Here is a 19,232-nt window from a genome sequence, read left to right as displayed (position 1 = left end):
AAAGCGACATTTGGAGGGCAAAGCACCTTTGTACGGGAGGTGTAGTTAATGATATGCTAGTAGTGAATGTGTGGCAGCAGGCAAGTACAACTGAAAGTTCATGAGGCTTGTGGGCGGCAAGTGGCTAGGTGGGTAGGGTTGGATGCTCTATGTAGGTAAGCAAGGACATGGGAGCATGTTGGTAGTTGCTGCGGTCTTTAGGGAATGGACATCAAAAGGAAGGAAATAACAATGTATTAAGGCTTTGATCGAATAAACTTTATGAGAGTGGGATGAGGAGTGAATAAGGTCCTTGCAGCACAAGTTGCTCCTCATTTCTGATGGGGTGCCTACCTGAGGGGAAGGTATTAAAATAGATCTTGGAACAGGTGCAAGCATTCCTGTTAAGTCAGAAGTGCAATAAATCTGCAGGAGGAACTGACTGAGTTGGGCAACATTTGTTGGGTGACATGCAACAATATGACTGAAATGTGGAGAGTTCATTATCCTCAACACCCCCACCCCACGCACATAGATGTTGCTCAGTCCACTAGGTTCCTCATGAAGATTTTGTGGTTCTGGACTCTGGTGCATGCGTTCTCGAGTCTTCATATCAAAGGTACATATTTGCTTCCAAAACAAAATAATAGTTGAACCTGAAAATCTACTATAAAGCAAAATGAAGGTTGCAAATATTGAGGCAGTTAGGCAGCACCTTCAGAAAGACGAATAGCATTTTTAGTCAATTCCCTATCACTAAAGCTATGCATGTCAAGCTGAGTATTTCAAACATTTTCTGGTTTGATTTCTCTATAGCATTCTTGTCTATAATTTTGTTTAGTTTTTTAAAAAAATTAATAGCCTTTGATTTGGAGATCAGTGAGATAAAGTTGACATAAGATCACTTTTTATGAAACTTTTGTATATTTTTGAAAGTGCATTTTGATCTGCAGACATTTAAACAAAAACTTTGCATATTGTTGATTCCTGGATCATCATCTGAAGCAGTTCCATCATGCTCAAAGATTTACTTTCACCCTGGTTTTGTTGGACTGAGGTTGTTGAAGATTCTTGTACTTAATCTGCCACTAGTGGGATAGAAGTTGTTTAGACTGATGGATATGATGTTTGAGAGATGCTGTGGTCCTTTGCCTATTTACTTGGCCACCTTGTGTTCCTCCTGAAGAAACTAGAGCTGCTCAGTACCTTTCCAGATACTTTTCTATTCTAGAAATCCTCCTGAGTTGAGGGGGCATTTTTTTCAAAGACACAAGCTAGAAAGCCGAGACGGCTTTGGGCTTATATAATGTGAACAATTTTTCCTCCTTGCATCTTCTCTATCATATCTTCTGCTTCTAATGAGCTCCATGAAATTTTGCGGAAACTTTTTTTCTTTCCCTTAGTCTATCAGGCCACATTTCCACTATGGCTCCTGTCTCATCCTCAAATTTCTTTCTTTTTTATTATAATTATATCCTCTACGATCTTCAACCCGTCTGCTACTCCTTTGTCCCTAGTCCTACTGAAATGTTGATGATCAAGTTGCGTGCCACCCATAATTATCTGCTAATACTCCCTCTCAAAAAAATTCACTCTCCTCTATAAATCCACCATTGTCAACCACACAATAAATCTTAGCACCTTTTGTGCTTGCGCCAACTATCCTAACTGCCACCTTCCTTTAATTTCAAGATCTTGATGGGGTTGTCATCTCCTTAAATGGGTTTACAGTGTTTTTGAGAGCCCCATATTTCTATCTCTCTTCAAGTAAGTTCCATCTCACTAGAGCACCACTTATCAAGATGAACATGATATTCTTCATGGTTACTTTGAAAATCTTTCTCTAATGCAGGGATCCCAAACTTTGTTAATGCCATGGACCAATACCATTAAGCAAGGGGTTTGTGGACCCCAGGTTGGGAATCCCTGCTCTAGAGGTTCTCCATCATACTCTAGCCATACTACTTGACCACCTTCTCCTCACCCAGCCCATCACCGTTGTTTAATTGTGTAGTACGAAAACATTGGAAGTTGTTACTGCAACTTGCAAGGGGTTGGAGATGTACAGTATGAAGTACTATGTATAGTTTTTGAGATATTTGTGGGGGAATATATTGAAGGCAGTTTGGGAAATATTCAGAATTCAGATTTCTGGGATGAAGAGGTTGTTTTATAACAAAGATTAAGCAGGGTGAATTTTCCCACATTTGAGTTGAAACTTTGATTTTTTGGTATTCTCAAGCCCAGTTAGCTAGGAAGGTCAGTCATTATACAAATCTGAGTTTACAATTGATAAATAGTATTTTGGATGACAAGGAAATATTAGTTACAAACAAGCAGAGATCAGAATCAGGTTTATTATCACCAGCATGTGTTGTGAAATGTCTTGTCTTAGAGGCAGCAACACAATGCAATACGTGATAATACAGAAAATAAAAACAAATAAGTAAATCAATTGCAGTAAGAATATATAAAATAGATTTAAAATAGTGCAAAAACAGAAGTATATATTAAAAAAGTGAGGTAGTGTTCATGGATTCAAAGTCCATTTAGGAATTGTATGGCAGAGGGGAAGAAGCTGTTCCTGAATCGTTGAGCGTGTGCCTTCAGGCTTCTGTACCTCCTACCTGATGGTAACAATGAGAAGAGGGCATGCCCTGGATGGTGAAGGGAAGATTATCTATGATTTTCCTGAATCACAGAACAGGCTTAAGTTCCCAAATGCAACTTTGTTAGAGATATATAAAATCTTACTTGGTTTAAAAATTATAAATAGATATCGTGTCAGTCGGCAGATTATTTTGGAAAATGGTTCACTGATTTAAGATTTTTGGTGGATGATAGAAAATGAGCGTAAGAAACTGTTTAAGAAGAGTGGTTATGATCTAGGATTCTATCTCCAAAACTGACCGAAATGCAGTTAATCAGGACTTTTGAAAGGAAATTAGATTGCTTTTGAGGGAAAATCATTTGTACTAATGAGACTGCTCCATGAGGAGCTGATGCAGATTTGATTGGCTTGATGTTTTCAAAAATTATAAGAAACAATAGAAGCATGAGTACACCATTCAGACTTCTCAGTAAGATCATTACCTTAATGTAATTTTTCTCCACTTTCCTTAATTTCCCCTATTATATAAAAATTTATTGAAGTCCATCATGGATAGACCTGGCAACCGTGAATTTTTCTGTTTAAGCAACTTCTTCTCTGACCTGAATTTCCCTACTCATTTTGTGAACATGACATTTAGTCTGGGTACACAAAATAAGAGAATTTTGGGCTGAAATCCCCTGGTGGCCAGCCATTTTAATTCTTTTTTCCATCTGAATCTGCATAGTAATATTCCCCATCGAGGAAAGTCCCTATATCTGATTGATTTAAGTGCCAGGTGAACGAGAAAGGTCAGGTGTGGGCCAAATTGTGGTGGCAGGGTTCAGGCCCCAGAGTGGTCTGAGAGTGAGGAATGACCCGATGTTTAGATGATTTAAGCACTGGCCCAGATTGCAATGGTCAGGGTATCAGGACCAGAGGCGAGGCAAGGGCCGGTTCAATTTGCTGCTCAGCAACGTTTACTCAGCTCTGTGCTGAACTGGGGTTGTTGCCTACTCAGCTGCTATGATGCCTGGCTTTGTGTGTTTCATAAATTTTCAAAACTTTTATTGTTTGCACATTTTTTTCTCTCTGTGCATTGGGTGTGTGATCGTCTTTTTAAAATGGGTTCTTTTGAAGGTTCTTTGTTTTGTGGCTGCCTTTTAGGAGACAAATCTCAAGGTTGTATAATTTATGCATACTTTGATAATAAATGTACTTTGAATTTAGATCGGCAAAACAGAGGAAGGCATACAGCACGCAAAAGCAATTTGGGACTAGTGAATCTCTTGATAACTACAAGAGTATAGGCATGCATGTGAAAGAGAAGTTAGGATGGTTAAAAGAGGGATTTGGGAGGCAAGGTGAAGCAAAATCCTAAGAAATTCTATAGGTATATTAAGAATAAAATGGAGGCTAGAGAACGAATATGTGCCCTAAAAGCACCTAGCATGACAGTCTAGGTGTGGAACGAAAGGAAATGGGTGAGATTTTTAATATTTCTCTTCAGCTTTTACTGTGGAAAAAATAATTGAAATTAAGGTAATGAGGGAAATGAGTGAAGTTGTTTTGGACCACTTACAAATTAGTAGGGAGAAGGTATTGGAGATCTTAAAATGCATAAAGATGGATTAATCCCCAGGCCTGACCTGGTGCATTCTGGACGTTGTGGGAAGCTAGAGAAGAAACTGTAGCAGTCCTTGTGATTTTTGCTTCACCTCTGGCTAAAGGAGTGGATTTAGAGAACTGGAGTGTGGCTAATGTGGTACCATTGTTTAAACAGGATAGCAAAAACAAGTTAATAAAATATAGGCCAGTGAGTCTAACATTGGTGGTGGGTATATTGCTAAAGGAGTTTGTGAGAGACGAGACCTACAAATATTTGGAGAGTCTGATTTGGGGCAGTCAGCATAGCTTTATGCATGGAAAGTCCTGTCTGACAAATCTGTTGGAGTTCTTTAAGAAGGTAATCAAGAGGAAGATGAACTTAGGGCAGTGAGTATCTATATGGACTTTATCAAGACCTTTGACAAAGCCCTCATGACAGACTAGTCTGGAAGGTTAGATTGCATGACATCCAGGAGGAGAAAGCGAATTGAATTCATAATTGGCTCAGTGGTAGGAATCAAAAGGTGATGGTCGAGGATTTGTTTCTGAGACTGGAGGCCAGTATCTAATGGAGTTGGTGTTGGGACTTATGTTGTTTTTAAATTGTATTCTTTGGCTATATTATTAAGTGCACATGTACACCTGCTTGTTAATGCAAATATCTAATCAGCCAATCATGTGGCCGCAACTCAATGTATAAAAGCATGCAGACATGGTCAAGAGGTTCAGTTATTCTATCAAACATCAAAATGAGGAAGGAATGTGATTTTGACCGTGGAGTGATGGTTGATCTCTGGAGCTTACCAAGAATGGTGCGAGAAATAGAAAGCATCAAGTGAGCAGCAGTTCTGTGGGTGAAAATGCCTTTTTAATGTGAGAGGTCAGTGGAGAATGGCCAGATTAGTTCATGCTGACAGGAAGGTGACCCTAACTCAAATAACCATGTGTTACAATAATGGTGAGCAGAAGAGCATCTCATAATGCACAACATGTTGAACCTTGAAGTATTTGGGCTACAGCAGCAGAAGACCACGAATATACACTCAATGGCCACTTTATTAGGTAAAGAATAAAGTGGCCATTGAGTGTGTATAAACAATCTGGATATGAATGTATAAAGCATGGTTAGTAAGTCTGCAGATATACTAAAATAGGTGATGTTTTATATAGTGTAGAAGTTTATGAAGAATTACAGGGGATCTTGGATCAACTAGTTATGTGGGCTAAGGATTGTCAAATGAATTTCAATCTAGATAAATGTGAGTTACTATATTTTGGGACCTCACACCAAGAAGAGACTTGTACAATGGATTGTCGTGCCCTGGGGACTGTTGTAAAACAGAGAGATCTAAGTGTTCAATTGCATAGTTCATTGAAATCAGCATCACTGGTAGATAGGGTGGTGAAGAAAGTGTAAGGCACACTGGTTTTCATCAATCAGGGCACTGAGTATAGGAGTTGGGAAGTAGTGATGCAGGTACAGAAGATGTTGGTTAGACCACACGGAGTATTATGTACAGTTTTGGTCACCCTATTATAGGAAAGACCTTATTAAACTAGAACAAGTGCAAAAAAGGTTTACCAGGATGTTACCTGCACACAGAGCCCTGAGTTACAAGAGGTTGTGTAGACTAGGACTTTATTCACAGGAATGTAGGTGAATGAGGTGTGAGATGATGGAAGTATTTAAGATTACAGTCTTTTTCCCAGGAAGGGTGTGCTTTAAAAAAAGAAAAAGTATTTCAGGATGTATATTATATATATTTCTCTGACATTAAATGTACCTCTTGAAAACCTATTGAAAACAATTGGGCATAGTTTGAAGATCAGAGGTGAGAGATTTTAAAGAGACATCTTCACACAAAGAGCTACCAGAAATAGTTGAGATGGGCACATTAATGACATTTACAAGACATATATAGATAAGTACATAGATAGGGATTTAGAGGGTTATGGGCAGATGGGACTAGTACAGTACACAAAGATGTAGTCAGCTTGGGCAGGTTGGGCCAAAGGGCCTGTTTCAGGACCCTGTGACTCATGACACCAACTCTTGAGCTGTAGCAAATGATGCCTAGAAGGGATGTTGTGCTTGCTCTCGGGTTGAGCTACGTATTCAGTTTTACCTTGCACCAAGCTTTCTTGCTTTCAACTTTGAATTTTTCTACTCTTACCTTATTATTATCAAAATCTTTATCCATGCCTTTATTGCTATCCTTTTCCCAACTTCTAATCTCTAAACTCAGACCTAACTCATGGGAATGGCCTCCCCAATTAATTAGAAGCCCCACTGCAGAATCTCAGTGGAAGTTTCAGTCCTCCTAGTTTTGTTGTAAGCAACTTTTCAGAATTAGAAATCATAGTTAACATTTACCTTTTCACCAGGTTATTTTTTTTTGCATAAACAGGGAATGTGTTCTAGCTAGCATTTGTAGCTTTATGACATTTTTGTACCTCATGTAAGATACGATGGCTAAAGAAGTATTGCTAGTCGTACAACGTACAGGTGGCCCCCATTTTTCCAACGTTCACTTTACGACAGCTCGCTGTTACGAAAGACCTACATTAGTGCCTGTTTTCGCTAACCAAAGAGGATTTTCGCATTTATGAAAAAAAGATGCACGCTTTATACGTGTATTTACCCAGAGAAAGACTACCATGACTGTGAAGCCTTGTGCGGGCAGTTGTGCACGCATGCATGTACGTACGTATGTGTGTACGTGTGTGGGCATGCACATGCCGATTTTTTTTTTTCTCTCCAATCCATTTTGGCTCACTGTCTTCCTGATTTTGATAAGTGAAACTACTCCATACATACAATAATTCTATTTTATATAGGCTGGATATTTATCATATCATTCCTGCTTTCACTATATGTTTGTGTTATTTTAGGTTTTATGTGTTATTTGGTTTGATTTGGTAGGTTATTTTTTGGGTCTGGGAACGCTCAAAAATTTTTCCCATATAAATTAATGGTAATTGCTTCTTTGCTTTATGACATTTCGGCTTACAAACTGTTTCATAGGAACGCTCTACCTTCAGATAGTGGGGGGAACCTGTATTTATAAAGCAAGTGAGAGAGAGGGAAAAAGCATAGGAAAAGACAAGAAAGAAAATGTCAATGTGTTTACTCTGTTTTATAAACCAAATGGAATTCACAGGCCAGGCTATATTACGCATTTCATAGGCCTTTGAGCAACGTCAACTGATCTCCAATGGCTTTGTGGTTCTGATTCTGTTGAGTCAAATCACATGACCTGTAAATACTAAAATCCCAGTAGAAAAATAGTTGTATAGTTTTCATCCTCATTCTTTAAATACTGCTTGTTGAGCTTGCATGTAGTGTTTGTGCCACACTGACCACTGGGAAGCAAGCCAATTCGTGATCAATGGCAACCACAGTACAATAGCTTAAAAGCTGCTTTAGTTGGGAGTGGCAGTGGTTGTGTGGCAGAATGAAGGTCACAGCACTCTGCAAGTGTGAGTAGTTTTAGAGATGTAATGATGCATTGAACAAATTGTATCTGTCCTCCTAGAACATGGAAAACCAATAGAACTTTGTCAGAATGAGTAGTCAATATTCACCTATCAACATGTTGTGCTTTTTGCATGAACATGGCTTGGATTATTCAAAGTTCAAAGTAAATTTATTATCAAAGTACATTTCTGTGTCTAAATACTATCCTGGGATTCATTCTTGCAGGCATTCACAGAACTAAGAAATACAATAGAATAAATGATAAACAAGTAATGTGCAAAAGACAAACTGCAAATGCAAAAAAAAATACTGAGGGCATGAGTTGTACAGTCCTTGAAAGTAAGTGCATATACTGGAAGCAGTTCAGTGTTCAGGTGGGTCAGGAGCAAGAATTAGATGTTCTTTATAGCAGAAGAGTCTGATGGAAATTTAATTAAGTTTAGGTTAAATTTTTCTTCTAGAATCCTAACAAATAGGAAGAACTAATTTTTAGGCAAATACTATGTTTCTGCCTGCGGATTCTCTCCCTCCCTTCCAAAGTAAAAGCCAGTATTAAAATAGGATTCCCCCACCCCGCACATAAACTTGGTACATTGCATTGATTGTTGTTTGCTGCATGTTCAGGAAGAAAATTGAGGCAATTGTTATGGACAACTATCGCTTAGTTTTATCCTGCTGGAGAAACAAGTGAATTGTCCAGTGCTGCTGGTGGATGTTCAGAATATATATATTCTCTTCTATAGTGAAACACGGAGGCATTTCAAGTCAAATCAAGTCACTTTTTATTGTCATCTCGACCATAACTGCTTGTACAGTACACAGTGATGCAGCTGCTCAGGATGCTCTCAATACAATCCCTGTAGAATGTGATGAGGATGGGGGAGGGGTGGGAGATGGACTTTCCTCAGCCTTCGCAGAAAGTAGAGACTATACTGGGCTTTCTTTGCTATGGAGCTGGTGTTGAGGGACCAGGTGAGATTCTCTGCCAGGTGAACCCCAAGAAATTTGGTGCTCTTAACGATCTCTATCGAGGAGCCGTCGATGTTCAGCGGATAATGCCCTCCTGAAGTCTACCACCATCTCTTTTGTTTTGTTCACATTCAGAGACAGGTTGTTGGCCTTGCACCAATCTGTTAGCCACTGTACCTCCTCTTTGTATGGTGACTCGTCGTTCTTGCTGATGAGACCCACCACGATCACGTCATCAGTGAACTTGATGATGTGGTTCAAGCTGTGTGTTGCAGCACATTCGTGGGTCAGCAGAGTGAACAGCAGTGGACTGAGCACACAGCCCTGGGGGGGCCCTGTGCTCAGTGTGATGGTGTTGGAGATCCTGCCTCCGATCTGAACTGACTGAGGTCTCCCAATCAGGAAGTCTAATATCCAGTTGCAGAGGGAGGTGTTCAGGCCCAGTATGCTCAGCTTTCCAATCAGTTTTGATTAGTCCAATTTGACTAGACACTGACATTTTACTTAGTTTGTCAACAGCAATTTTTGTTTCTGCCATGTATCACTGTTAATCTTAAAATGGTAAATTGAAGTGGCCTCTTCAAAAACAGTGATTTAGCAAACCTCAAAAAATGCTGGAGATAGCATGTGTAGAAATTAATAAACAGTCGATGTTTCTGGTCAAGACCCTTCGTCAGGGCCCAGACAGATGCTGTCTGACCTGAGTTCCTCCAGTATTTTGTGTGTTATTTTAGATTTCCAGCATCTGCAGAATTTCTTGTATTTGTGATTTAGCAGCCCTATCAATCAGGTTCACTTTCGCATTTTTCCTGCTGATTAAACCTACCATTAGTTGTTCCTTGGACATTTGAATCTCCAGATCTATCACTATCTTTGGACTTTTAACCGGTTCCAGCACAGCTATCAATGGCTTCATGTTTAGTAGTGCAAGCAACAAGCTTGTTGTGTATAATTTCCTGGACTAGAAAATTTTAATTGGGGAAAGGTTGAATAGACTTGAGTTACTTTGGAAAAGGGAAGACTTAATTGAGGGGTATAAAACTGAGAGGCTTAGCACAAGTAGAGAGAGACCTATTTCCTTTAGTATCTCTGCTGGTGGTGTAGTGGCATCGGACCAGACTTTGGAGCGAGAGGTCCCGGGTTCAGGTACGTCCAGCTCCTTGCAAGAGTTCTTGCACAGTGCTAGGTTGAATGTCAAACTAGCAACTTGGCCTCATAAAACAGACACACAAGAAACAGCAAGGTCGCCGCCTGATGCACCAAATTGGTGCAGGGAGAAAATGGGGTGGAAAAAAAAAATCATAGATTTATGGTCATTGTTAGGAACATTAAAACGCAGATTTTTTTAAACTATAGTGTGGAAGGGATCAATGAGCACAGCGTCTGATAGAATAGACACACTTACCACTCTTATAAATGCTTGGATGTACTTGAGCTATGATCTGCTGGGTTATACATAATGTGCTGAAAGTTGGTATTAGCTTGAGTAGTTCTTTCAAAAGACATGGTCATATTTGCTTGAATGATCTTATTCTGTGTAGTGAAGTTTCTGGTTTTATTCCATGACAATGATTATTGATCATAGTCAAAAGGTTGAACACTGTGTGACTACTGTTCTGAGCTGCGTATATTTCACTGCAAGGAGTGTTGTAGGAAAGGCAGATATGCTTTGGGCATGGATCAGCACATAGAATTATGACATTGTAGCTATTAGTGACACTTGGTTGCAGGAGGGGTGGGTGGGACTGGCTGCTCAATATTCCTGGAATTTGTTGTTTTACATGTGATAGAGCAGGAGGGTTTAAAGGGGAGGGGATAGCATTATTAGGGACAATGTCACAGCATTGCTTAGACAGGGCAGGCACGAGAACTCATACTGAGGATATATGGGTGGAACGAAAGAATACAAAGAGGATGACCACATTAACGGAATTGTATTAAAAACCACCCAACTACCAGTGGGATTTAAAGGAGCAAATTTGTAGACAGATCACAGATTGTTGCAAGAAACATAAGATTGCGATAGTAGATGCTTTCATCTTTCTACATATTGACTGGGAGTCCCATACTATAAAAGGGGTGGACAGGATAGATTTTGTTTAAGTTTGTTCAGGAAAGTTTCCTTTATTTAGTTAATAGAGAATGCAATACTAGATCTCCTAGGCAGGAATGAGACAGGGCAGTGACAGTTTTTGTGTAGGGGCACACTTCGCATCTAGTTATCATAATGCCATTAGTTTCAAGATAATTGTGGAGAAGGGTAAGTGTAGTTCATGGGTTGAGATTCTAAATTGGAGAAAGGCCAATTTTAATGGCAAGTGTAGATTGGGACAGCAAAAGTGTACTTGGGAAGTGGGAGGCCTTCAAAAGTGAAATTTTGAGAGTATGGAATTTGTAAGTTCCCGTCAGAATATTGAGAGATATTGAGGCCCTTGTTAAGAAGAGGAAAGAGCTATATCTCAGGTATAGCCAAAATGCTAGAGAACACTTAAGAAAGAAATCAGGAGAGCTGAAAGAAGGCATGTGGTTGCTCTAGCAGACAAGGTGAAGGGAAATCTCATGGGCTTCTACAGATATAGTAAGAGCAAAAGGATAGCAAGAGACAAATTGGCCCTCTTGAAGATCAGAGTGGTCATTTATGCATGGAGCCGAAAGTGATGGGCAAAATTTTAAATGCTTTCTTTGTATGTGTACTTACTCGGCAGATGGACATAGTCGATAGAAGCGAGGCAAAGCAGTAGTGAGACCATGGACTACATAGAGATTAAAGAGCAGGAGGTGTTTACCGTCTTGAGGCAAATTAGCGTGGATAAATCCTGAGGGCATGATAAGGTTCCCACAGGTCCTGGGTGATGCGAGTGCAGAAATTGCAGGGATCCTTGCAGAGATACTTAAACCATGCTTAAGCATGGGTGAGGTACCGAAAGATTGGAGAATAGCGAATGTTGTTCCATTGTTTAAGAAAGGCTGTAAGACAGAAGTTCCCAACCTGGGGTCCATGGACCCCCTAGATAATGGTTGGGGTCCAGGGCATAAAAATAGTTGTGAACTGCAGCTCTAAGAATAAGCTGGGGAATTAGAGGCTGGTGAGCCTGATATCTGTAGCAGATAAATTCTTGAAAGGTAATCTAAGGGACTACATATATAAGTATTTGTATAGGGACTAATTAGGGGTAGCCAACTTGGCTCTAGGTATAGTAGGTTGTGTCTAACCAATCTTATAGAGTTTTTTTGAGGAAGTTACCAGGAAAGTTGATGAAGGCAAAGCAATGGATGTTGTCTACAGGGACTTAAGCATGGCCTTTGACAAGATCCCATGTGGGAGGCTGGTCAAGAAGTTTCAGTTGCTTGGTATTTAGGGTGAGGAAGTAAATTGATTTCAACATTGGCTTTGGAGTAGAAGCCAGAGAGTGGTGCTAGATAGATGTCTTTCTGATTGGAGCACTGTGACAGGTGGTGTGCCAGAGGGATCGGTATGAGGTCCATTGTTGTTTATCATCATTATCAATGATCTGGATGATAATGTAGTAAACTGGATCAGCAAATTTGAGGATGACACCAGGATGGGGGTGTCGTGGACAACAAGGAAGGGTATCAAAGCTGGCAGCTGGATCTGAACCAGCTGAAAAAAATTGGGATGAAAATGGCAGATAGAATTTAATGCAGAAAAATGTGAGATGTTGCACTTTGGAAGGACAAACCAGGATAGGACTTGCACGGTGAGCGCTAGGACACTGAGTAGTGTGGATAGAATTGAGGGATCTGGGAATACATATCCATAATTCTTGGAATGTGGCAACACAGGTAGATAGGGTTGCATTGGCCTTCATAAATCAAAGTATTGAGTACAGGTGTTAGGATATTGTGTTGAAGTAGTATAAGACATTGGTGAGGCCTAATTTGGTGTATTGTGTGTGTAGTTTTGGTCACCTACCTGTAGAAAAGATGTCAATAAGATTGAAAGAGTGCAGAGAAAACTTACAAGGCTGATACCAAGCCTTGAGCACCTAAGTTACAGGAAAAGATTGAGTAGATTTGGATTTTATTCTGTAGAGTGTAGGAGAATGAGGTGAGATTTCATAGATGCATACAAAATTATGAGCGGTATAGATTGGGTAAAAGTAAGCAGGCTATTCCCACTGAGTTTAGGTGAGACTTGAAATAGAGTTCATGGATTAAGAATGAAAGGTGAATTGTTTAAGGGGAGCATGAGGGGGAACTTCATTCAGAAAGTGGTGAGTGTGGAATGAGCTGCCAGCGGAAGTGAATGCGGGTTTGATTTCAATGTTTAAGAGAAATTTGGATAAGCATAGTACATGGATAGGAGTGGTTTGGAAGGCTATGGACTAGATGGGCTGAGGAGCATTTTTGTGTGGTGCAGTGTTCTATGACTGTATGAGAGGAAAACAAGAGTGTTGTTAATTTATGAGGGAATTCCAGGAGCTAGGCTTCAGGCTTCTGGAAGCATGTCTTGAGTGATGGAGCTTTGAAAATCTGGATCATACAGGAGAAAGTATCTGACTAAGAAATATCATAGACACATCCTTTTTGCTGTTCTAATTAGAATTTATTATGAGTGTGTTTGAAGTGCTTAAAATTAGCCTGATCTCAAAATATAAATGTACTATTCCAAGTTGATCAAAAGGTACTGCTGTTTGGACTTTCATTGAAGATTTCAGAAGATACGTTTCATTTCAGAAAACTTGTGCTATACTAGCCGTTGTTGATAGGGTAGTTTTCTTTTAACTACGTTTATTTATGACCTTGCTTATTTGTAGGGTTGGGATTCAATATTATTGGAGGAACAGATTACCAGCCCAATTGTAAGGACAGTGCAATCTACGTGAGCAAAATTAAAGCTGATGGACCAGCAGATCTTGATGGACGGTTAAAGGAACAAGACCAAATCTTAGCAGTAAGACATCTGTTTTGAATACTCATTGGGTATGAATTAATCTTAAAACAATGACAGATTCTCTGATATAACCTTGTAGTTAAAATCTTCATCCAAGGAGCTATTCTGGTAATTCTCCACACCACCTCAAGGAACTTCACATGTTTCTTAAGTAATGGTAACCTGAACAAATAGCAATACTCTAGTTTGTTTTGTGTTATTTCTGTGCTTTTGTGCGTAATACCTCTACTCTTGAAGCTCAAGATTCCACATGCTTTACTAACTACTCTAGAAGTATGTCTTACTGACTTTGCACGTTTATGCCCATGGGTTGCTGGCTGAATCTGTCCCTGTACACACCTTACAACTGATGTCTGTGATAGCTCTCTGCATCTTTTCATGCAAAATAAATCAGTTCATACTTCCTTTTATTAAATTCTGTCTTCCATTTGTTTGCCCATTCTTTTGGTTTATGGCCTTGTCCTTTGACAAATCTGAGCAGATCTTATCATTGGCAGATTGTGAAATTTTAATTTTTTTCAATGTCCGTCATGTGAATTAGTCCTCTCAATGAGGACTGTTTACCCTCCTTCATTTATGCGGGGGGGTGGGTGGAGCAGATAGCACAACATGATGATTTCTTGTAAAGAAATGTTATTTTTATGTAGATAGATATTGATCCTTGTCTTCCAAGAGGTTCAGTTTTGTTAATCAGTCTATTGTATTGTCCTTCCATAAAATCTATATGGAGAATATCCACTGCATTCCCTTTCTTAACCTTCTATACAAAGAATTACATTTAAATTCGGAGAACACAACCTTCCTTTCACAAATCCATGAAGGCACCCCTTAATTCAAACCTTTCAAAGCACTTTCTAGAGTGTTGCATTTGCTACTTTTCAACCTTCTATACAAATAATATTGACATTTGTTTTGAGGGGCTTTGAGTACAGGAGCAAAGGTGTCTTCCTGCTACTATAAGGACCATACTGAGATACACACCAGGGTACGAAATTTCCTTCATCCATTATCTTGTTAGCAAATGTACAGTCACTGGAGAGCAAGATTGAGGACTAAGGGCAACATTGCTGTATCAAAAGGTAATGAGGGATCGTTGCATTCTGTGTTTCACGGAGACATGGCTAACTCAAGAAATGCCACATTCGGAATCAGATCGAGGTCTGATGGAACGGACTGCTGATTTGGAGAAAGCAAAAGGTGGGGGTTTGTGTTTCATTGATAAAGCCTTCATAGTGCTTGGACATAGCAACTTTGTTGCACTCTTGTTCTTCCGACCTGCAACATCTAATGTTAAAGTGCCGACCATTCTACTTACCAACAGGGTTCTCCTCCACGATCCTAATCGTAGTTTACATACCGCCAAAGGCTGATGTTCAGCAAGCACTTGAAGTTCTGAGTGCCACCATCAGCAAACAAGAAATGGCCTACCTGGATGACTTTCAGATCATTGTCAGGGACTTTAATGAAGTGTTCTCTGCCCAATTATCATAAACATATCACCTGTAGCACCAGGTATCACAATACACTCAACTACTTTTATACTTCCATAAGGAATGCTTACCTTTTGATCCCTTGATCACATTTTGGGAAATCTGACCATTTGGCTTTCTTCCTCTTACCTGTAAACAGGCAGAAGATAAAGAGCAAGGCTCCAGAAGTAAGGACAACTACGTGATAGTTGTGAGAGGCAGAGGAGCGGCTACAGGATTGTTTTCTGTTGGTGGATTGGGCCATGTTCGAGGCCACCTCAAAGATCTGAACGGTTTTCACAAAGTTTGTAAAAACAGTTTTAGAAGATTATGCCCCTACAAAATCATTCAGCATCTTCCTCAGACAGAAGCCCTAGATGAACGATGATGTCCGTAATCTGTTGAGTGCCAGATCAGTGGTGTTCAGGTCTGGCAACCAAGTAACATACAAGAGGTCCAGTTTTGATCTCCAGAAAGCCATCTCGTATGTGAAATTGCAATTTCAGACCAAACTGGAATCACTGAAGAATACTCAACAGTTGTGGTGAAACTTGAATATTACCACCACTTACAAACCAAAGTGAAATGGAACAACATAGGTAACAAGGTTTTGCTCCCAGATAAGCTCAGTGCCTTTTATGCTCATTTTAACTGTCAAAGCATGAAAGCACTTTTCACAAACCTCCATAACCCCAGATGACCCTGTGACTTTAGTCTCTGAGGCTGACTTAGGCGCATCCATCTGGAGTGTGATTCCACAGAAAGCTTTGGGCCCAGATTGGGTACCTGGCTGATACTGAAGGCCTGTACGGATCAACTGGCTGGAGTGTTCTCCTGTATCTTTAACCTCTCGCTTTGACAGTCTGACGTACCCACCTGCTTCAAGCAGGCTTCAATTATACCGGTGCCTAAAAAGAACGTGGTAACCTACTTCAGTGGCTTTCGTCCAGTAGCACTTACATTCACTATGATGAAGTGCTTTCAGAAGTTGGTGATGAAACGGATCAACTCCTGCCTGAAAGGCAACTTGAATATGCTCCAATTTGCCAACCATTAAAACAGTTCAGCAGCAGATTGGCTCTTCATTGAACCCTGGAACTTCTGGACAGTAAAGATGCATACGTCAGGATGCTCTTCATTGACTAAAGCTCTGCATTTAACGCAATCTTCCCCTCAAAACCAATCAGTAAACTTCAAAATCTAGGTCTCAATATATCCTTGTGCAACTGGATCCTCTATTTCCTCATTTGCCAGATCCCAGTCAGTTCAGATTGACAATTACATCTCCTCCACACTTACCATCAGTACAGGTGCACCACAAGGCTATGTGCTTAGCCCCCGATGTACTTTTTTTATACTTATGAATCTGAGGCTAAGCACAGCTCCAAAGCTATATATAAGTTTGCTGATGATACCATTGTTGTTGACCAAATCAAAAGTGATGACGAATCAGCATATAGGTGTGAGATTGAAAATCTGGTTGATGAATGCCACAACACCTCTCATTCAATGTCAACAAGACCAAGGAGCTGATTATTGACTACAGTAGGAGGAAACCAAAAGTCAGTGAGCCAATCATCATCTGGGGATCAGAAGAAGAGAGTGTCAGCAAATTTAAGTTCCACAGGATCTGTCCTGGGTCCAGCATATATGTGCCATTGTGAAGAAAGCAAAACAATGCCTCTACTTTCTTGGGTGTTTGTGAAGATTTAGCATGCCATCTAAAACTTGGACAAACTTCTAGTAGATGTGCGATGGAGAGTATACTGCCTGATTGCATCAAGGCCTGGTGCGGAAAAACCAATACCCTTGTACAAAAAAACCCACAAAAAGTGGATACAGCCCAGTTAATCACAAGTAAAGCCCCCAACCATTGAGCATATCTACATGGAGCACTGTCGCAGGAAAGCAGCATAAATCAAGGACCCCTTCTCACTGCTGCTATCAAGCAAGAGGTACAGGAGCTCTCAGGACCCACACCACCAGGTTCTGGAACAGATATTACCCCTCAACCATCAGGTTCTTGAACCAGAGGGAATAACTTCCCTCAACTTCACACACCCCATCACTGAACTATTCCCACAGCCTATGGGCTCACTTTCAGGGACTCTTCATTTTATGTTCTTGAGATTTATTGCTTATTTATTATTATTTCTTTCTTTTGCATTTGCACAGTTGTTGTCTTTTGCACATTGTTTGTCCGTCTTGTTGGGTGCAGTCTTTCATTGATACTATAGTGTTTCTTGTACTTACTGTGAATGCCCACAAGAAAATGAATCTCAGGATTGTATATGATGACGTATATGTACTTTGATAATAAATTTACTTTTGAACTTTTTAACTGTGCCATCTCATTCATCCTTCCAAAGGAAGAATGTCCTTTTAATAGTGGGAAAGCAGGAAGATTTGCCATTTTGATTGCTGGGATTGAGTAACTATCAGATAAGGAGATAGTTGTTTGATAAAGCTGAAACATGTAAAAAATCTAGTTCATAAACTGGGCTAGATGAACTAGTTGCAGGGGTTTCTTTCCCCTTGCTGGAGGATATTAGAGAAGGGGGTAGTTTAAGAGCCTTTGGACCCAGAGTACAAGGCAAGACATTTAGGACTGAGAGGAAGAATTTTCTGCACTGATGTTGTAGAATTTTCCACCTCAGAGGGCTATAGAAGCCATGTTAATTATGGCATAAGGCATTGAGGAATGAGGAGAATGGTAGTATGATGTGGACTATAGATCAGCCTTGATTATGTTCAGTGACTGAGTATGCTCTCAGATTTAAATGCCCTGCCTCCTCTTATTTTTCTTTGTTAGTCTTCTAATTTAGCCATTTGACTTACTTAACATTCTCTGTTTAAGCCTTAAAATGATCATTCTTCAAGTGCTTTCCCATTGCCATTTGATTCACCTCATTCCACAGCACCAGATCCAGCAATATCCTTTCCTCAGTTGAGCTTAGAACATCTATAGGAAGAAGTACAATCGACGTTTCTGGCCGAGATCCTTCGTCAGGACTAACTGAAAGAAGAGACAGTAAGAGATTTGAGAGGGGGAGGGGGAGATCCAAAATGATAGGAGAAGATAGGAGGAGGAGGGATGAAGCTAAGAGCCGGAATGTTGATTGGCAAAAGGGATACAGAGCTACAAAAGGGGGAAGATCATGGGACAGGAGGCCTAGGGAGAAGGAAAGGGGGAGGGGAGCAGCAGAGGAAGATGGAGACCAGGCAAGGAGTGATTATGAGAGGGACAGCCAAACAAGGGCTACACCTGTCCCTACACCTCCTCCCTCACCACCATTCAGGGCCCCAAACAGTCCTTCCAGGTGAGGTGACACTTCACTTGTGAGTCGGCTGGTGTGATATACTGTATCTGGTGCTCCTGGTGTGGCCTTCTGTATATTGGTGAGACCCGACGCAGACTGGGAGACCGTTTCGCTGAACACCTACGCTCAGTCCGCCAGAGAAAGCAGGATATCCCAGTGGCCACACATTTTAATTCCACGTCCAATTCTGTTATGTCAATCCATGGCCTCCTCTACTGTCAAGATGAAGCCACACTCAGGTTGGAGGAACAACACCTTATATACCGTCTGGGTAGTCTCCAGCCCCTTGGAATGAACATCAAATTCTCCAACTTCCGGTAATTCCCTCCCCCTCCTTTCCCCCATCCCACTTTCACTCTGCCTCCTCTTCCAGCTGCCTATCATCTCTCTCATGATTCTGCCGCCTTCTACTACCCATAGTGCTTTCCCTTGAATTCCTTCTTCACCTTTCCTGCCTATCCCCTCCCTGCTTCCCCTCCCCCACCCCTTGATCTTCCCTCTGATTAGTTTTTCACCTGGCACCTACCAGCCTTCTCCTTCCTACCCTCCCCCTACCTTCTTTATGGGGTCCCTGCCCCCTCCTCTTTCAGTTCTGATGAAGGGTCTTGGCCTGAAACATTGACCGCTCGTTTCCACAGATGCTGCCCGACCTGCTGAGTTCCTCCAGCTTGTTCGTACGTATTGATTTCTCTAAGTTCCGTTAATGCCCCCTCCCCTTCTTACCCCATCCCTTATTAATTAATTAATTTCCCCTTTTTTTTCCCTGTTCTCTTTTTTCTCTCTCTGTCCCTCTCACAATCACTCCTTGCCTGCTCTCCATCTCCCTCTGGTGCTCTCCTCCCCTTCTTTCTCCCTAGGCCTCCCATCCCATGATCCTCCCCCTTCTCCAGCTATATCTCTTTTG

General features: G+C 40.7%; 1 protein-coding gene across 2 annotated transcripts in view; it reads left to right on the top strand.

The window, feature by feature from the left end:
- Positions 1-19,232, top strand: part of synj2bp (synaptojanin 2 binding protein) — a 37,703-nt gene that overhangs the window by 236 nt on the left and 18,235 nt on the right. For both annotated transcript variants that reach the window (XM_073040242.1, XM_073040241.1), the window contains exon 2: positions 13,403-13,539. In XM_073040242.1, coding sequence (XP_072896343.1) covers positions 13,403-13,539 — 137 coding nt within the window. The remainder of the gene's footprint in view (positions 1-13,402; positions 13,540-19,232) is intronic.

Source organism: Hemitrygon akajei, chromosome 3 (assembly GCF_048418815.1).
Source record: "Hemitrygon akajei chromosome 3, sHemAka1.3, whole genome shotgun sequence".
Taxonomy (NCBI): Eukaryota; Metazoa; Chordata; class Chondrichthyes; order Myliobatiformes; family Dasyatidae; genus Hemitrygon; species Hemitrygon akajei.
The sequence above is the reverse complement of the archived record's forward strand: the minus strand, read 5'-3'. Positions and strand labels throughout refer to the sequence as shown.